This window comes from Galeopterus variegatus, unplaced genomic scaffold (assembly GCF_000696425.1).
Source record: "Galeopterus variegatus unplaced genomic scaffold, G_variegatus-3.0.2 Scaffold1558, whole genome shotgun sequence".
Classification (NCBI taxonomy): Eukaryota; Metazoa; Chordata; class Mammalia; order Dermoptera; family Cynocephalidae; genus Galeopterus; species Galeopterus variegatus.
The window spans coordinates 128930-149940 of record NW_007727669.1 but is presented as its reverse complement, the minus strand read 5'-3'; the positions used below and the strand labels follow the sequence as shown (position 1 = coordinate 149940).

Sequence of the window (21011 nt, the reverse complement as noted above, 5' to 3'; positions counted from 1 at the left end):
GAACTAACTATTCCTTTCTTGTAAGCCTCTCTTTCCTTGGCTTCCCCAGCTGCTCCTCTTCTGGGTCTCCTCCCTTTAGAAGTTTCTCCAGTCTCCTGCAAAAACACCTCTTTCCCTTCTTGCCACCGGAAGGTTGACTTCCCATTTCCAGCCTCAGCCCTCTTCTCACAGTGCATGCCATCTCTTGGGAACTCCCTCACTCCATTGCCACAACCAGAACCAACATCCCCAGGGATGCCAAATCTACATCTGCAGCTAGGGCCTCTCTCCTGAAGTCCAGACAGCCTACACACGACCTCCTTAAATATCCCCAAGGCATCTCAGACTCAGCATGTCCGAATCTTGCTGCTCCTCTCCCTCTTTTATTCCCTATCTTGGTCAGGAGACCATCTAGTCAGCTTCCTCCTTGAAGCCCTTCAGTACTTCCTCACCTCCTGTAAGGTGAAAACCAACTTCAGAGGCCTTCCATGTCCAGTTGTGCCTTTCAAGGCCTGCCTACCTTTCAAGCATAGTGTTTTTCAAACTGCAATCACCAACCCATTAGTAGGTTGTGACAAGCTTTTTTTTTTTAAGAATAGATTATAAGTCCGGTCAAGATGGTGGAATAGATGGTGCCCAGCATCACTCTGTCCCACAAATCAACCAATTTACAACTATAAAAATGCAACAACAGCCAAGCTGGGGCTGCTAGAGCTCAGGGAAAGAGGAGGAGAGAACTACGGAGTTCGTGGAGGCGGGAGAAGTATTTGTTTTTTCCTTTTATATCCAAACACAAAAGTATAGATTTTTCTGAGTATTTTATTTCAACATTGAGAGAGGGCATGTCAAGCATTTATTCACTTTTAAATTTATTCAAAATTAATAAATAAAATAAATACACAAGTTGAACAAAGTTCTCACCTGTCCCTGGCTCCCAACTTTTCATCTGACAATGAAAAAATTCCCAGAATTTTATAAGAAATATTGTGGGGTCCATGATCCGAGGAGCTGCCTGAGCATGATAATGCCCCTGAAACCTATTTGAGATAGGACTATAGCACTATCAATGGTGGGACTCCCTGGGCGAGGCCCCACTGCCAGCAGAAGTGTCACCTCTCCCAGGGTGACAGACATGCAAAGGATTACTCAAAGTCCATTTCTCCAGAGCATTGAGAGGCCCAGAAGGGGTTAATCCCAGGAACGAATTCTTCAAGCGAGAAGAATTCCTAGGAGTAACCTCTTCTGGGCTTCTCACTGCTGGAGAAATGGGCTTTGAGTAATCCTTTAGGTCTCTGTCACCCTGGGAGAGCTGGCAAGAAGTGCAGGTGCCCATGCAATGACTTAGTGGAGGAGCGAGCCCTGCATATGGAAGGGAAGGAGCCAAGGTCACAAGACAAAGCAAAGCAACAGCTGTCCCAGCCACATGAGAGGAGAAAGCCATGGCAATGCTATGATTGCTTATTACAGGATGGGGCACAGGCTTAGATAAAAACACATCCGCACTGACTCAGGCTCTTTCAGTTTCAAGAAAAAGCAATGAGTACAGGGGGGCAAGTCTTATCATAGGACCCACATACACAGGAACCCAGGAGGATCAGGAGGACTGGGAGGATCTTAGGCAGACCAGGAACCTCAACAGCCGGAGCTCTTGGGCCTGCCCCCTGTGCCCTCCACCTCCATGTCTCAGCTACGCTGTCCTCTGCACCACTCTCTTTTCTCTGCCAGATACAGTCCTCATGTACTTCACTTCCTTTCTCTGCCTCACAGCTTCTGCTTATTGCTAGTTTCTACAGGTGGCCACGATGGCCCTCTGGCCTTTCTCTAAGGCAGGGCCTTCCAGCCCGACTTCTCTCTGTTCACTGCCTCATCCCCTTGGTATTTCCTGAATCAAATTATTTCCCAGAGAAATGGTCTCATTTTCCCAGCGCATCTCTTACTCTGGGACCAACCAGAGATCCCTAACCAGCCTTGTTCTCCTGTTTACTCCATTGGTGAGCGAGGGATCACCACCCTAAATAGTACAAGATGGCCAAACACATGACATCCAACTCTGGACAGATGAGATGGATGGCACTTTACTAGTCGCACATACAGTCCAAAAGAGGAGGACATCACCAGCCATGCCAGGCCACACGGAGACACCCTCGGGAGCAGAGTGAACATGCAGAGCTATGGGAGGTAGGCATCATAGTAACAAAAGGATGTGATGCCCCCAGTTCCTGTAGGAAGATGTGATTGGCTTGTTTGAAAGTTTCCCACGCTGGCAGGGAAGTGAAACCCATTATGTTGAAAACTAGGTGGGGTGCAGCTGGTCCAGTTGATAGGGAAACTAGCTGGGGGGGGCAGCTAGGTGGGGGGCATATCTGGTGAGGGCAGGGGAACTCAGGTTAAGCCTTTGGGGCCTATGAAGCTCAATGATGTCACAGCAGTATATGATATCTTAGGCCTTACAATACAAGCCTGTGCCCTTAGCTCGGACCCCTTTGCACCCAAAACAACACATTGTCGGTCACAGTCATTTAAAGAAAGCATCCTTTCCCCAGGACCCTAAGGAGGGCCCAAACGAAGACTTCTGCCGTGCCTACCCCTGCACTCCTTCCAGCTTTCTCTCTGCCCCAATCCTGTCTGGGCTGGCCCTTGCCTGGATTCCTGTCTCAGCCACGAGACTTGGGATTTTACCTGATGCCTGTGAACAAGGTCTCTGTGAAGAGTGGGAAACTTGATGAGTCTCTTTCTTAGGACTAAAGCTGGAGAATAGAAGACTGTCCAGTGAACTCCCAAGAAGAGAGATCACCAAGGTCGTGACATTGCAGACCTTGCCCTACTTCAGTTCCATAAAAACTAGAGATAAGTACTGCTCATAGTTTGTGGCATTTCTGGGGCTGAACTTCCCTATTCCTTATTATTTTTGACCCTTCAATTATATCCTGAGGATACCCCTGAATTGTCTAGCAAAGCAGACTGCCTTGCCCACATTCACCTGTACAACCAGGAATGAGAAAGTGCACACAGAGGGGGGCCTTGACCCAGGCGGCATTTTATTTTATTTTGAAGAAGCTTTGAAGTGAAGTTTTTAAGGTGCTGGAGGCCACTTCCCATGCACCAGGCATAAAAAGAGACAAAATGCAGAAGAAAGAGGAGGTGCAGAGCTCACTGACTGGCAAGAGACAGTGGCTGGGCAGCTGGGGGACAGAAGACAGAACTGGACAAGGAGTTTACTGAGAGAGCAGGAGGGGAAGAGGCCCAGCTCTAAAAGAGACACATGTCCATGTCAGCCCTGACCTGTGCCAGGTCAGCTCACCGGACAGTGGCTGGGCAGCTGGGGGACAGAAGACAGAACTGGACAAGGAGTTTACTGAGAGAGCAGGAGGGGAAGAGGGGTGCTGGCCCAGCTCTAAAAGAGACACATGTCCATGTCAGCCCTGACCTGTGCCAGGTCAGCTCACCCCAGGAAAGAAAAGATTCAGGCTTCAGAGGACACAGGTGAGGAGGGCAGTGGGAATCCATGTTGCACTGTCACCAAGAGCAGAGCTTTCCCAGTGAAGACACGGGCCTCTGCCAGCCCCCAGTTCTCCTAAGCGGACAAGTGGGAATCTAGGGAATCAACTAGGAAAAGCCCCAAGTGGTAGTGTCAGGAGAATTACTTGGTTGATCAACTTTTATATGATGAAATCAAGGCCTCTCTGAAGGAATAAGAAAGCCCAGAGTATTGCCCAGATGACAGGTCCTGATCCACCTTACCCAGGCAGTGTGAATGTCAACATCTTCTCTACCCTCCCCTCCCAACTAACCCAAGTTCTTTCCATTCCAGCTGCCTCTGCAGGGTTGGAGAATTCCCAGCCAAGGCAGACAGACTCCAGGATGCCTTTGGTATAATTTTGAAGCAAGAAAAATTAAGGTGTAAAGTCATCTTGGAGTATGGGAGAAAGAAAGGAGTTCAACAGGCATCGGAGCTGTAAGGGTGAGCTTGCGAGCCAGTGCTGTCATGGTTCTGATGGGATGTAGGGCCGCTTACAGATGAAAAGATACTTATTGTCACAGGGGGCATCATTCCAGGACTGAAGCGAGGACACCTTTATATTGACGCAGTGTTCATTGTTCCCAACATTGTTGGGCTCACCTGGAATCCAGAACCTACCAAGAGAAAAAACAAAGAAAGATGTATTTGCAAAGCTGGAAAATCAAGAACTTATTCCAGTGAAGAAATGAGTTACTTGAGCCTCAGCTATAGTCCTGGGTGATAGCATAGCAAGTTTTTGCACCCAAGCCTAAGAGGAAGGGGATGCGGAGACCTCAGCCTCTAAGCCTCCAATCATGCCCCAAGTTAGGGCTAAATCAGCCTTAACTCATGAGCCCCTACATAAACCCACACTGCAAAGCCCTAGACTTTGGACAGGATCCTTGCCCAAACTGGGTAGAAGGCCCTGCTGCTGAGCCCTTGAGGGCATAGAGAACCACGGATTTGTCCCAAATCCCACAGCCAATTAGTGGCAGAGGAGAGCTAGATCTCAGTTCCAATATTCCTGCCACCCTCTTGCTCACAGGAAAACATCACCCCACCCTTCATGCGCTGGCCCTGGCCCAGGAAATTTGGGCTGCAAGGGAGGACACTGGGGGCTTACCTCACACTTTGGACCTTGTCGAATGGAGTGTCATCCACCCAGTACCAGTCCCCTTCACTCCCTGCTTTGGTCAGGCCAATCCAGTGGAAAACTTCACCTGCTGACTTATACAGAAACTCCTGCAGGGAGGATAGAATGAGCAGAGGCATGGCCATGACTGGGAGTTGGGCATCCCTCTCTGGCACTCTTCACCCATCCCCAGTGACAGTCCCTGAGCCCACAGACACAATGTGCACACTGACCTCTCTCAAGCCTCTTCTTGCCCTTGCCCACAGCCCAGAGCCTTTGTCCTACAACTAAGGAACTCAAGACCTAGGGCTCTCTGCCCTTCAGGGAGCAGGTGCTGGAGTACAAGAAAGTCTTAGCTAATCTCCAAAGCAAGGACCCCAAGAGAATGGCCCAGATGATAACAGCTAAATTGAGTGAGCCTTAATATGTGAGCAGCACTATGCCAAGCCCTTTATATGCATTTCCTCCTCTGTTCTCTGAGGCAGGTACTATTATCATGCATGTATCATCAATTAATAGGCAGAGGCCTAGTAAAGTTAAGTCTTCTACCCAAGACTCTAGGACTAGTTAGACGGCAGACTTAGGACTCTAGAATCTACTCCAGAGCCCGTGCTCTCACCTGCTCTGCTACCCCACCTTCCAGATGAAGGGGGCCTCCAGGCTCCTGAGCTGGGGCGGTGGGAGGCTGAGGGCCCCAGCCATGCCCCCCAATGTCTGCATCCAGCCCAGTCACTATGGAGCCGCTGCTAGAAGCCCCCTGGGCTCTTCTGCCTGAATGAGGGGGGTGCCACAGGCCTCGACCATGCCCCCTCCCCGCTTCCCCGTCCTCCCGTCCTATCCCCCTCTCCTTTATCTCCCCCTTCACCCCTACTGCTCCACAACATCTTAGAATGTAAAAAAAAATAATAATATTAGTAAGTAAATAAATTTAAAAAAAAGAAATGTGGAGCCCTGAAGAGATGATTAAATTGTGAGTTCTGTACACTCCCAAATGTATTGATCTATTCTTGGAACAATGCAAGTGGCTCTGGTGGCTTTAAAAGGACAGTGAATGAGGAGGTTACTCTCTCTGCATCCTCCATCTCGCAATGGGACACCCTGTGTTGCTGAAGCCACCGCCCCCTCTCCTTTATCTCCCCCTTCACCCCTACTGCTCCACAACATCTTAGAATGTAAAAAATAATAATAATATTAGTAAGTAAATAAATTTTAAAAAAGAAATGTGGAGCCTTGAAGAGATGATTAAATTGTGAGTTCTGTACACTCCCAAATGTATTGATCTATTCTTGGAACAATGCGAGTGGCTCTGGTGGCTTTAAAAGGAGAGTGAATGAGGAGGTTACTCTCTCTGCATCCTCCATCTCGCAATGGGACACCCTGTGTTGCTGAAGCCACCGCCAAGGAAGGCCCTCACCAGATGTGTTCCCAGGACTTTGGACTTCCCAGCCTATGGAACTGTAAGCAATAAATTTTGTTTACTTATAAAAAAAAATTTAAAGAAAACAGATGAAGGGGGCCTGTTCAATATCTTGCCTCACCAGGAAGGAGACTGTGGTGTCACTAATGATGTTCATAAATCTTTCTGTTTTCTGGACACATGGAAAGATTGCACCTCCCTGGCCTCTTTGAAGCTAGGAGTACTACGTACTTTGCTTTGGCCAATGAAATGTGAGCAGAAGTGACATGAGTGATTTCCAGGCAGAAGCTTTAAGATGAAATGCACAATTTGCCATGTTCCCTTCTCCTGCCTCAGCAACTGTGGAAATGTGTTATGATGAAGTCTGCTTCGGCCTAGGTCTTTAAGTAACCACAAGAAGCAGAATCCTTGTTGGACATGTAGTATAAGTGAGCAATAATCCTTCATTGTCAGGTCACCGATACTAGGGGATTTTTGTTACTGCAGCATAATCTGCCCATTCTCCCTGATCCAGCTGCTAGTACAGCCCCTGCACAGAGCCCATAGGAACAGCACTCACCTGTTCACTCTCGGAGGTTACTGAGGTTAGGTGTGACTCCCTGGACACACAGAACTGCTGGGCGCTGTACCAGGTCTTTTGGATGTGAGAAAAGTAATAGAAGTTTCCCCTGAAGTACTTCCAGCCTTGAGAAACCATCTGTAGAATGTCACCTGGAGAACAAAGCTAAAGGTGAATGCTGGGGTACCTGTTTTCTTGGGGTGCTGGCTAGGTAGGGGAACTTGAGTGGGATCCCAGAGACAATAGCAAATGGGGCTAGGCTTGGGGTCCTAGGGTCCTTCTGTAGGGGTTTGGGGACACTTTCCCAGATGCTGAAAGTCTGATGGAGACTGATAGAGCCTCTGGGATTACAGAGGAGAGAATGTGAGAGGACAGGCCAAGAATTTGTCTTTCCCACAAGGGAGAAGCAATTCTCCCTTGGCCATGATGAGAGGCTGAGCCCCTGGGCTCCGGGGAAGAAACTTATTGGGAAATGGCTAGGTTTGGGCCAGGCAAGACACTCCCTGATGTTTTCATATTCTGCACCTTGGTGTGGGAGCCCAACCTGGACCCTGGTCTCTTCTCTCCTAACCCCCCTAAGTCCTCCCCACCCCCAATACTAAGCCCTCTCTTCCTAACTTACTAACCCATGCCTGCCCCTCTCCTCTCCCCTTCCCATCCTCGCCCACCATGCCAATGCCTTATATCTGAGACAGGCAAGGTCCCATGGGCCACTGTCAGCCGGCAATGTTATTTTCTGAGTCACTTACTTTGTTGTTTGAGCAACTTGCTGATATTCTCCAAACTGCTCTGGAGTCCCCGGACCTTTGCATTGAAAGCACTGGCTTTATCTATTTCTCTCTTTAACTCCGGGATTTGGGCATTTAAATCATCGACTTTTTCCCAACTTTCTGTTAAGACCTGGATCCGTGTGTTGGCTTTCTCCACACTGGTTTTCAACATCAGGATCTGAGAATGCGCACGGCCCAGACTGACATTCACCATCCGGATCTGAACGCCAGCTGCCTCCACGTCACCGCTATTCTTCTTAATTTCAGAACCCAGGTTGCTGATGTTGTCCACACAAACTTTCAGCAACTGGGCATTGGTCTTTACATCTGATATTGTGCCCATAAGCCAGGGATCTGGATTGGAGAGAGTCAAGAGGCCAGGGGCAAGAGTGAGGTGTTAGCAGGGTGATAAAAGGAAGGGAAGGGAAGGGGCAGGTTCAAGCTTCCCAAGGAGCCAAGATAGTCCAAGGAGCTGCCACCGACCCTCCAATCCTTCACTAATGTACAGTAAACATGCAATAGGACCTCCATGTGCCGGATGCTCTGGTGGATGCAGACAATGTGAAGATTGATAAAACGCAGGCTCCCTGCGAGAAGACCTCACAGGCAAGCAGAAGCAGGGGTTGGAACCAGTGTTGAACTTCTGCTGAGTGTTCAGGGCACATGTGGTAAAGGGATGCCCCCAGGTACCTCCTTGTCACTCTCCCCGATGCTTGCTTCCCTCTGGGCCCCATCACTTCATCGCCAGCCCTTCTCTTTCCTTTCAGAGACCCCTGCAGCAGCACCACGTCTGCGTACAGACCTCTCTGTGGCGAAGGGAAGGGCCAGCCCCGCAGACTCCTAATCTGGAAGTGGCTTTGTCGCCAAAGAACATGGAAAGGGAGATTATGAAATCACTACCCCACCACCACCCCTCCCACTTTCACACTTTGCTTAGGTCCCAGGTTTGGGTACCGTAGAGGGGCCAAAAACAAACCAAGAGGACTCAAAGGAGAGTCCCACGGAAAAGACCCTGTTAGAGACCAGAAGTCTCGGATGGGGCAAGTGACAGGGGAGGGCGGATGGGAGACCCTGCTCAGAGGCTGCAAGTCTGAGACCAAATATGTCATGAGTCCATGAAGGGAAAAAACAGATGTTCCCTCTCTCTGCTTTCTAGTGACCTGGTGGGAGGAAAAAGACTCTGCTAGCAGCAGAAGCCATGAACTTGGCAGAACCAGAGGGAAGAAAGATAAGCTACTCATCCAGTGAATGAGTAGGAAGCCTCTGTTGACTCGACCTTCTTGGGGACACAAGGATGAAGAGAGCATGCAGGGGTCCTGGTGAGAGGCTGAACATACAGATTCGTTGGCTTGTTGGCCAGGTTCTCCATCTGGTCGGTTACGGCTGAGGACACTCTTGGGACTCAGTCCCTCATGGGATCAGGAGCCATTGCACTCACTATCAGGGGCTATCCACATGGCTCTGAATCCAAGGGACACAGAGCCTGGGGGGCGGGAGTGGAGAAAGTGAAATGACCTAGGATAAAGAAATAGATGACTGTTTCCTGGGGACAGAGGAGTGTATCCCTGAGCACACATGTAAGCACTGTTCCCAGTCAGAACCCCCCGCCTCCAGAAACTGGGAAGGAAGGAGCAGCAGCTTGTCTTACTGGGGACGGGGCACCCCTGTTACTTCACGTGGAAAGAGGATGAGGAGACAAATGAAAACCCACAGGCAGGAGAGAGCACCAGAGAGCAGGGAACAGAAGGTGTGGATCTCATAGGAGCCAGCTGATCACGGAGAAGGACTAAGCCCTGACAATGAAACGTGAGCACTCACAGAGAATGGCCTGAAGCACGACGGAGACGACCAGGAACAGCGACAGGCAGATTAACGCAGCTCGGATGGTGGGAGTTTGCCTCATGGCCAGAGACGGAGCTGACTTGGGAGGAGGCTCTGTCGGGAGAAGAAGCAAATGATTGTTGAAGGAACAGCAAACAGGGGGTCTGAGCACAGAGCACCGAGCAGGCTCTGAGCAGCAGCTGGTGCTTGCCTTGGGGCCACAGGGAGATGTTCTGTTTGTCCACAGTGAAGTGCACGTCTGGGACCTCCCTCTCTGCAGCCTTCATCCTGCACGCTCGCCCTTGCCCTTGTGGCTGCCTGTCTCCCCACACACCTTTTATCTCGAGGAAACAGGAAGTGAGTCCCACAGCAAGTCACCTTGTCATCCTAAAGTTCCCCATTCCTGGCTTAGACACTTTGCCTGGTCTAGACCACAGCTCAGTCCCCTCCTCAAATGTCTGAGCTTTCAGCGAGAGGCCGTGTGTCTTCTTCTCTGGGAGTCTGTTACATTTTGCCCCAAAGCTATCCCATTTCTCTTGTAAGATTCCCCTCACCCACCACCCATCCACCCATCTGCTCACCCCACAAATACACACTGAGTGCTGCCTAGGTACCAGACACCATACTAGGCAGGGCCACCAAGATGAATAAGTTGGCACTCAAGCAACTCACAGTCTGGAGGAAAGATGGACCTGAGCAAGTAAATCACAGTGTCAGGAGATGAGCATAACAGTAGATGAATATGCACAGTTCAAAGGAAGTACAGAGGGTGGAGTAATGGTAAAAGTTCCAGGTAGAGAGATGTGCATATTTAAAACTGTGGGGGCGTAAGAGCGCTCTCTTGGCACACTGTAAATGGCGTGGTGCTGCTGCAGTGTAACGTGCAGGACGGGAGGGTGAGGGCGTGGGGCTCACGAGGCACCCGGCTAAGATCACAAGACCCTTTTGAAGATTGTGTGAAGGAGCTTTACCTCTGGCTTGTGGGTGATGTGGGGCCCGTGAAACGCTTTGGGCAGGAGAGAGAGCAGGACAGGAACATGGTAGAAAAATCACGCTGATCATGGTGAGGAGCATAGATTGGGGTGCAGGAAGCCTGGAAGCAAGGAGACCAGTTAGGAGATCACTGCAATAAGATATTCTGCTTTCTGTTAATTTTTTTTTTTTTTTTTTTTCTGCGTGGTCTGCACCACACTCAGCCAGTGAGCGCACCGGCCATCCCTATATAGGATCCGAACCCACAGCCTCGGCACTACCAGCGCCGCACTCTCCCGAGAGAGCCACAGGGCCGGCCCCTGCTTTCTGTTATTAATGCATCTTAGCTGATACAATCTCGCTTTATAAAATGCAGCTTGGAGATTCAAAATGTAAATGTAAGACTTGGGCTCTCCTCCCTGCTTCCTGCAGCTTGTGAGCTTTTCAGATGAAGTGGGGAGGCTCAGCAACATCAGACTAGGAATGCTTCTTTTTCTCTCTCGGATGGGGCAAGTGACAGGGGAGGGCGGATGGGAGACCCTGCTCAGAGGGTCCCCACTCTCTGTCCCTACCTCCTTTCTCCCTCCCTGCAGCTCCAAATAGAGAGTTCCTAAATAGAGAATGTGGGATATTCTCAAGGCAGAGAGGAGCTAACTTAGAGCTCCGTGAAGTACTAAGTTTTCTCCTGGGCAGCGTCTCATGCTTTGAAGAAGTCTGCCAAATCTGAGAAACCTGGTATGCAGCAGACTCTAGACAAATATTTCTTGGAAGGTGGCAAAGAGGGGAGGGGAAAAGGGAGGAATAGATGGAAGAGAGGAGAAAAGGAAGGAAGTCAGTCCAGAAAATTGGATGGATGGGTGGATGAAGGATGGATGGATGAATGAATGCACGTAGGATGCACAGATGAATGGACAAGTGGAGGATGGATGAGTGGATGGATGGATGGACAATGAACGGACGACTTGGTGTCTTTACTCTGACATCTACATAGTCTGTGGACTGTGACCTCCTTCCAGAAGCTGCTGCTTCTTACCACATCCTCCAGCAGTTCTCATTTATTTACACAGCAAAGGCATAAGAGGAAGTGTGATTCATACCTTACCCAAATGAACAAACGCTCTGGCCACAGGACTAGAAAGCTGGCTAGTGGGGCTGGATGACAAGTGGTGTCCAGGACCAGAGGTGGGGGCTAAGTAGGGCTGAGGAAATAGCTACCTATACTTGCAGGGGCTTCTGCTGCCTTTGATATTTGGAAGGACCCTGCCTCTCTGTTTACAGGACTTTGCTGCTCTCTCTCCAGCTGATGGGCCTCAGGCTGGAGCCACTTCTCTGACTGGATGAGGAAACCCAGAGAGGACCCCACACTTCACTCCCCAAGTTCTGGGAAGGAAACCAGGAACAAGGATGTTGTCCCATTTGTCCTGTCTCATCTCTTCCCTACCTACATTCTGTCTGTAGCTTCCAAGCCTGCTGTCTGCTCTAACTTTTGACATTGGCTAATCCCTAAACTAAGGGCCTGAATCTAACTCACTGCCTACCTCTGAACTTTTGTGAATATACTCACTTGCTTCAGCTGCTCATTTGGTTGCAGAGTCTTGGTTCCAGGGCTTGGAATGTTCTGCTTCTGGACTCCCATGCTTGGTACCCAGGCTAACCCCAGAGTCACTTCAGCCCTTCTGCTCCTGTCTTCTGGACCTACATCCACAACCTGTTATAGTCCAGAGGGTGGAGAAGAATCCAAGTTACTCAAGATCCCAGTAGAAAGGGCCCTCTGGGGTCCTGGTCTCCTCCTGGGGCATTTGAGGGACAGAAGCTGCCACACAACATGTCTAGGGAGTATCTTGTCCCTTTCCCTTCTGTCAAGAAGTTGACTTTTCCAAAATCTCTGCTGGTTTGTAGCACAAGTTATTGATATAGCCCCCAGATGCCCTCTCAGAGGTCCCAGGAAAGGATCAGGAAGCCTCACTGAGCTGGAGCCCATTGCATAGGAAGAGACTGGGGCTGGGGAGCGTTCACTTCGAGTGATGGACGTGGAGGCCTCAGGTAGATATTCTGCTGATTGCTGGGCAAAAGGCTAGTCCAGCATGAGGAAGCTGTACAAGAAGCATGAAATCCTAGGGTGGGACCCCTCTGGGGTTTCAGAGGAGATTGTATGAAAGTCTCAAACCATATGAAGTTTCATTTCCCACTCTGCAGGAAAGAGTGAGTCACAAGCTGTTTTCCAATGGCCATGCTCGTTTACAGGTATTTGCGGAGCCCCTCTCCCTCCAGGTGCAAACCTCTGGGTGTTCCACCTGGCCCCTGGCCTGGGAGAAGAAAAGACAGAGCAGGAGGCAGGTGCCTCAGCCACACTCTCCTGCCAGGAGTATAGGCAGTTCTGCACACTCAGGAGATGCCTGGCTCTTCCAAACAGAAGAGGAACTTTGGCCAAACCTAGAGTGACCAAAAATCACTGCTGTGACATCAGAAAGGGAAGTCTGTGATCATTTTTCTGTTTCCCCTCTCCCCGTGCTTCTGAGTGCTGAGATTTTCTCTGAACAAGGGTGGAGGAAGGAAACAGGTTGGCCACTTCTTCCCTTCTCTGGTTGGGACCAGCCTTGTGCTTGGAGATGGACCATGGATATAATCAGTGCAAGGGGAAAAGAGACCCAGGTTGTTTGAAATGTCCCAGCAGCACTGGGAGTCCTCCAAGGAGTAGTAATCCAAGTCCCCCGGTCAAGGCATGGAGGACACTGGAGTGGACAACAAATTGGGGAGTGGGGACAGGGGAGGAGAAGAGAGGGAGGTGGAGGACAGGTGGGGAGCAGAGGGGAGAATGACTGTGAAATGAGAGGGGACGATTATTACAGCTGGTCAGACCTGGCCCACGGGTCTCAGAGGGGACTCCTGTACAAAGTGGTGGGGGATTTGATCAGCAGACCCTAGAAAATCAAGGGACTCCATGCTTGCTCTTGATGTGTGCCCTGGGAACAGGGGATAGGGGAGAGAAAAAAGGCAGGGTGGAAGGGACCATTCATTCCTCTAAGGTGCCTGCTATGTCTGGGTGCTGGGGAGACAGCAAGGAAAAAGCGAGCCATAGACCCTGCCCTCAGTAACAGCGCTCCTCTTGTTTAAAAGATATGGTATTCTTAATTCTGGGGAGAAAGGAAGACTCTCCCCACACAAGAATGGACTAAGGACACTGCAGGGGTCCTCCCCAGGACTCCCTTGACCCTAGGAATAGCTTCCTCTTTTTTATAACATTATGTGGGGTCAGGTTTCTCTGAAACAGTGACAAGGAGCCAGACCCTAGTGACTAGGCCAGTACGTACAGTGCCATCATAAAGAGAGAGATACGTATGGCAGGGGGCTGGGCAACCTGGCCACACTGCAGAACTGCTGGGTACCAGGCAGAGGAGACTGCTCCAAACTATTCAGGTCAAAGAACTCATGTCTGTGGCATGAGTGGGAAGGGCAAATTCACGTCAGGAACATAACAAAGGGCTCCTGGGAAAAATGTGCATAGTTTCTTTTTAAATCTTTTATTTCTTTATGATATAACTAATGATGTTGATTATGAAAAAAAAATCAGGTAAGAAAAAAGGAAAAAAATACCCACCATACAGGAAAAAAACCAACAGTCGTACCCACTGTACCTATATGTACATAAATCTACACCTATACCCATAGCTATGTCCAACTATAACTATGCACATATTTATATAAGTGTGTAACAGGACAGCTCCTATTTATACTCCCCAGCATCCTTCCGCACCCACCAAAAATCCCTCTCCATTGAGAAACTACTCCCCACTTTTAACCATGTGATTTGAATGGGGTTGCTAATCCCACATCCTCCTCACCCACCTGCCCCCAGGCATGAGTGGGCACATCACAAGGACAGGCTCCAGGGTCTGGGTAGGCAGGTAGCTCTTCTCTCTCCTGAAATTGTGAGCTATATACATGTGACTCTAGTGCTGCTAGTGACCAGTCAGTCCCCTGACATGTGGAAGATCCCAAGAGAATAAAACCAATATGGAGACAGGAGCAGAGACAACTGATGAAGAGACAAAAAGGGAGAGTCTTGATACCTTTGAGTGCTGGATCCAGTTGAACCTGAGTCCCATTTCCCACAGACACTGCCTTTCTTGGTTTGGTTTATCTAAACACAAACAAAGACAAAAAAACTCCTATTTTCATTTGAATTTAATTGGATGAGTTTCTGTTTCTTGCAACCAGAGTCCTGACCAATACATTATATAAGCATATAAAATTTACAAAATTAGAATTACACTCCATACAAGTATAGTGTGTAGATATGTTTGCTTTGTTTGGGAGGGGTGCTTAATAATGTATTATGGATAACTTCAAAATCAAACTTACATCTGCATGATAATTTCGATTTTGTGTTCCACTGTAAATTTTTACGTTTTCATTACTTATATTTAATACATTTGGGATTCATGTTATTCCCTGATTTTAGAAAGAAATCTAACCTATCCATTTCTAAATGGATAGCCTGCTGTCCTGATACCTTTGTCTGAAGCAATGCGTCATTTCATCACCAGCTATGAAGTGCCATCTTCATCATACAGTATGTTCATGCTACATAATAGTTTGAGTTTGTTTCACATATTTATAGGTCTGTTTCTGGACTTTCTGTTGTCTTCCATTACTCTTTCTATTGCTATACCAAAGCCATACAGAATTAATTAGTACAGCTTTATCAGTCCATCACCTTAACCAATCGGCCACCTTGTCCACAGTAGTACAGCTTTATGATGTGTTGAAACCTCTATTAGGACAATCCTTCATACTGTCCTACCTCATATAGAAAATCCATGGGATTTCTGTTTCCAACCAAGGTAGAGGAACAGGGATCAGATTTACCCTCCCACCTGAAACAACAAAACAGACAGACAAAACATGTGAAACAACTATTTTCAAGACACTGGATACCAGGCCACGAAGGACAGGGCTCCCTGAGAGACAGGAAATGAACAAGGTGACCCTGTGATTGCCCCGCTTCCTGCTCACAGTTGCCAGGCTGTGAGGCAGGCAGGGGGACCAGGTGGAGCTGGCCAGCTCCCTGAGTTGAGGAGACAGAGCTGAGAGTTTGGGAACACAAAAGCAGTGAGAGCTGTGTTAGTCAGCTCAGGCTGCCATAATACACACCAGACTGGGCGGCTTAAACAACAGAAGTTTATTTCTCACAGTTCTGGAGGCTGGAAATCCAAGATCAAGGTGTCGGCAGGTTTAGTGTCTTCTAAGGCCTCTCTGCATGGCTTACAGATGGCCGCCCTCTCAGTATGTCCTCACATGGCCTTTCCTCGGTGTGTGTCTATCCCTGGTGTCTCTTCCACTTTTTACAAGGACACCACCATTCACATTTGATTAGGGCCACATCCTCTGACCTCATTTAACTTTCATTACTTCTTTAAAGGCCCTATCTCCAGATACAGTCACACTGAGGGTAGCACGCTTCAACATATGAATTTCAGGAGAACACAATTCAATCCGTAACTCCAGACTAGCAGAAAGTATAACCTATATGAGAGAAATATACCTGTTGAAACTGACCCAGAACTAATACAGATGTTAGAATTAGCAGACAAGGACACTAAAACAAACATTGTAACTGTACTCTATATGTTCAAATAGTTAGGAGACATGAAAGATATAAAAAGATATCAACTGAACTTATAAAATTTGATAAAAAATATAATATCTGATATGAAATACACTGAAAGATATTAATGGCAGATTAAAAATCTCAGAAGATCAATAAACTTGAAGACATACCAATAGAAACTATCCAAAATGAAGCACAGAGACAAAAAAAGAACAGAACATCAGTAAACTTTGGGATGACTTCTGAGTTTAATATATAGCAGTCCCCTCCCTTATTTGTAGACGATTTGTTCCAAGACCCTAGTGGATCCTGAAACAGCAGATAGTACTGAACCATATATATATATACTATGTTTTTCCTATACATATGATAATGTTTAATTTATAAATTAAGCACAGTAAGAGATTAACAACAGTAACGAATAATAAAATAGAACAATTATAAAAATATACCATAATAAAAGTTATATGAATGTGGTCTCTCTCTCTCTCCCTCTCAAAATACTAAATTGTACTGTACTGTGGGTAACTGAGATAGCAGAAAGAAAACCTCGGATAAGGGGGGACTAGTGTACATATAACTGGAGTCTCCACAGCAGGGAAGGGAAGCAGAAAATATATTCAAAGAAATAATGGTTGAAATTTAATAGCTACCGATTCATGCAATGGCGTAGATGAATGCACTGTACTAAGTGAAATAAGCCAGATCCAAAAGGCTACGCATCATGTGATTCCATTCAAATGACATCTGAAAAAGGAAAAACTTTAAGGAAAGAAACTGATTAGTGGTTGCCAAGAGTTGGCAGAAAGAGAAGTGGCTAACTAAAAAGCAAATGCATAGGGGAACTTTACGGGTGATGGAATTTTTCTGTACGATACTGGGTTAGTGCACATATCACTCTACACATTTGTCAAAACCCATAGAACTGTACATCACAAAGAGTGAAATTAAATATACAAAAAAATAAAAATCAACCAGGATGTTGGGAATCCCAGATGAAATACAGACTGTGACAAGTGAATTCAGCATGTCAAAACCCATAGAACTGTACATCACAAAGAGTGAAATTAAATATACAAAAAAATAAAAACCAACCAGGATGCTGGGAATCCCAGATGAAATACAGACTGTGACAAGTGAATTCAGCACATGTAACCGCATTAAAGGGGGTGACAGAAAAAGGAAGTGACTGAAGTAACTTTGTAAATTGGTGATTTGACTAGAAACTGTAAGACTAAAGACAAAGGGAACCTACATAAACACTATCGCCTAATTGGTAAATGTATTTCTCACAGGGGTATGGGTTAACAATTCTGAAGCTGCTTCATATATATGTGTTTTGGGGTTGAATAAGTAAGTAATGGATAGTGAGTAGTAGGAGTCATGATTCTCACTGTTGAAGAAAGAAATTACAGTTAAGAAGGAAAGACTAAAATGAAACCTGTAGTACTGGATTAGAGTTGGAGACATCAGTATGAACTCATATTTACCTTAATACATATACAGATGTATAAATACAGAATATACACTTATGTGCACATATACAGGTATAAGTCTATGCACATATGTAGATATGTGTGTATGTAGATTAGTGTACATACATCTATTACCCAGTCTTGTTGGCTATGACAGCCTAGAAGCAATGACACTCCAGTAGCAACAAGCACATTCAACATCTAGATCTTTGTTGCTAAATACCATTCTCCAATAAAATAAATCAGGTATCCTCAGAGAAATGGCGGGTCCTAGGGCTGGGACAGGAAAAACGCAAATGAACCTGAAGTATCTCATAGTATCAGAAAGCAAGGAAGGGCTCAAAAACAAAAGGATGGGGGCAAGTCACAAGGACATAGGAGCCAAACTAAAAGAGCTCCCAATGCCCAATTTGGGCAATAAATTAAATGGATTATAAACCAAATGTATAAATGTATATGAGTCCATACTAATATAAATAAATAATTAAATGAATAAATAAATGGGGCAGAAGAGACAAATCTTCCTACAGGAGAATCCCAAATAATATACTATGGGAGTTGATGAAATCACTTTTTGTCAGACCCAGACAAAATAGGGCTGGGAAAAGCATAAAGGAGGGGGTGTCATGCTTGCTTGTCTAGGAACTGTTTCCAAGGACTTTCTAAAAATCTGATAAGAAATTCCTTGACATCCTTCACATATCTCCTGCTTTGCACAGCTTGCACATATGCACATATTTGTATGACAAGGTTTATCACTAGACGTTCTTCAGGACTACAGCAATTTCAGATAAGATGCTCCTGGAAGAACACTTGCCTAGTAACAGCATCTCCACCAATGAACTAACAGCAGATCTGGCTTTGAGCTTCCAAAACCAATAAACTCTGTTTCCAAGCAGCTCATGTGAACCTCTCCCTTTTGCCAATAAAAGCTTTCTCTTACCCCTCCCTCACCAGATGCACAGTGGCTTGCCATGGCTATTTATTCCAGATAATAACACTCTTTTCTCATTCCTGACTAAATTTAACATATCTGGATATTTTTCTCTAGTATCTTTTTTAGGTTGACATAATAACATAGATATTCCTCCCTCAAGGAGGTGAAGCTTAATTCTCCCCCTCCCCCAATTATTTCTGGATAGTGGTCTTGTATTTAGCAATCTTACAAAATTTACTCATTAATTCTAATAATTTATCTGTAGATGCCTTGGGGTTTTCTACATATGCAATCACATCATCAATGAATAATGTCATTTTTATTTGTTTCTTCCCAGTTCTACTTCTTCATTTTCTTGCCTTATTACACTGGCAAGGACTTCCAGTTGTTGAATACAAGTGGTGATTTAGGGCATCTGTGTCTCATTCCTGATCTCAAAGGAAAAGCTGAAAGCTTGAAAACATTTCAAATGAAGACTTCTTTTAAAATAAAGTGGTTATTGTGTTATGCATTTCCTGTTTACCTCTCACTCACTTCCCCATAGAGGAGATGAGGTTTTGCTTCCTGTATTAATTTCCTATTGCTACTATAACAAATTACCACAAACTTCATGGCTTAAAACAATATGAATTTGTTATCTTACACTTCTGAATGTCCGTAGTAAAAAAAGAGTCTGATTTTTATTGACAGGGCTGCATTCCTTTCTGGAGGCATTAGAGGAAAATCCACTTCCTTGCCCTCTCCAACTGCTAGGGGCCACCTACACTGCTTGGCTAATAGCCAGCAACAGCAGGTTGAGTTCTTAGCACATCCCATCACTCTGACACTGAGTCTGATCCTGCCTGTCATTTCTACTTTTAAGGACTTTTATACTGAGCCCACTCAGATAATCCAGGATAATGCCCTATCTTAAAGTCAGCTGATTAGCAACCTTAATTCCACTTTGCCATGTAACTTGATACAGTCCCAGGCTCCATGACTGTAGGAACCTGTGGCCATAGGACATGGACATCTTTGGGGCCATTATTCTGCCTACTACACTTCCTCACCATAGTAAGTTAGGGTGGCTTTAACAGAAACATTCAGAAAACTTGGCATGTATCCCTGGAGTTTGTGAGATACAGACTTTGGTACTTGACACATGAATGAAAAATATAAGGCAAGAAGCTTCAGCTGGCTATCTGCCTTCGGACAGCAAAGTAGGGAAGAAAGGCAAAATTGGGAATAGTCTGCTGTTCTAGAGTTTGGTGAGGAAACAGATGTGTGTCAGTGGACCCCACCTGGATGCTCCCAGCAGGAAGCTATTCTAAATTGATTGAGAGGGGCTATACCAATAAGGAGCACCTGGAGGAGTGAGTGGTTGGACAGGAAAGTACAGGCTGAGGTGATGCAGTAGCAGACAGCCACAGAGACATCACCTGTGCCCACGAGAGATCCCCAGCAGTGTGGGTATCCTAAAAAAACCCCAATGCTCACCTAAGAAAATGAATTGGCATTTAGAATTTTCTCCACCTAGAGGTCACAAATAACAAGTTTCGACTGTTCCAAACAAGAAAGACCTTTCTGCTACCTAGAGCAAGGTACAGTTTGGTTGGGGGGAGGGGAGAGAGGAGTCGGTAGCAGGGAGGAGGAGAGCAGGGTGAGGAACAAAACACGTGGCCACCATCTCAGACCTCCAGACTGAGCCTGGCCTGGAGAAGGAGCGGAATGCTACTTCGATGAGAGTTTGCACTTTTCTGATTATTTGACTGGAGTTTTCGATATATTCATGTGACCAGAAAAGCTATGATACCTGCCTGAGATTCCATCCAGGAGTAAAGAAGTCAGGAAAGCAGGTTGGAAGGGGAAAGGATGAGAAATAATAAAGTTGCTTTCTAACCAATCCAGCTTGTTCAGTAAGCTGGGTATAGGCTCGTTAGCTTTTAGGACTCCCCAGAGCTCTAGAGACCACAGACCCAACAAGGGATGAGAGTCACAGCCTCTCTTATCACCTCACACTCCCAGCATTCTCAGGACAAGAGCTGGCATGTCAAACTGTCAATTAGAGGTAAAAATGAGGGTAGCCTCAGCCTTCATGGGGAAGAGATGTCATGGAACACTCAGAAGAGAGTCCCCAGGATTGAAACTGTCCCCTTAACCACACTGGTCAGGATTTAGCACTAGTTCCTTAGCAAGGAGAAACTGAATATGGTGACAGCGTAACGCATGGCTTAGATTTTATACTTTACTCATCCATATTTCACACTGCTCTGGGCCAGGGACCCCTCCTCCTCCATGGGAGGGGAATGAGTATACCTCTATGTATACTTTGTAACTTGTCCAGTGAACACTCACTCTTTAACCCCAGGGATCCTGCTTGAAGTCAAGCAGGAGTCAAGTTCCTGGTGCCCAGCGTAGGTAAAACCAGCAAGGGTCCAGTTCTGTCTTAATGGGGCTTTTTTGTGCTGCACATGCTGCTCATTAAACCTGAGCCCAGGCCAGCCCAGTGGTGCACTGCTACAGTGCGCCGCTTGGGAGGCGCGGCGGCGCTCCCGCCGAGGGTTCGGATCCCACGTACAGACCGGCTGCTCACTGGCTGAGCGAGGAGCGGGGGCAACACCGAGGGTTGCGATCCCGTGGCCGGTCCCGGTCCGGTGCGGGTGCGACACTGAGGGTTGCAATCCGTTGCCGGTCACGAAAAAAGACAAAAAAAAAAAAAAAAAAGAGTTGCTTAGTCTAGATAACTGTTGAATGAAAAAGGCAGGCAGTGCTTGCCCAGAGTTAATGATCTTGAACCAGGGAAACGAGAAGCGAGCCATCTTGTGGCCAAAAAAATAAAGATGGAGGATCTGTCGCTTAA

At 46.8% G+C, this 21011-nt stretch overlaps 1 protein-coding gene across 1 annotated transcript; it reads right to left on the bottom strand.

The window, feature by feature from the left end:
• Positions 1–3962: 3962 nt before the first annotated feature.
• On the bottom strand, positions 3963–9475 carry CD207 (CD207 molecule, langerin). The gene is made up of 6 exons (XM_008577651.1): positions 9389–9475; positions 9175–9291; positions 7336–7710; positions 6587–6738; positions 4602–4720; positions 3963–4113 (listed from the first exon to the last, which is right to left on the bottom strand). The coding sequence occupies exons 1-6, from the start codon at positions 9462–9464 to the stop codon at positions 3963–3965; spliced, it is 990 nt and encodes a 329-aa protein (XP_008575873.1). The 5' UTR covers positions 9465–9475.
• Positions 9476–21011: the final 11536 nt, after the last annotated feature.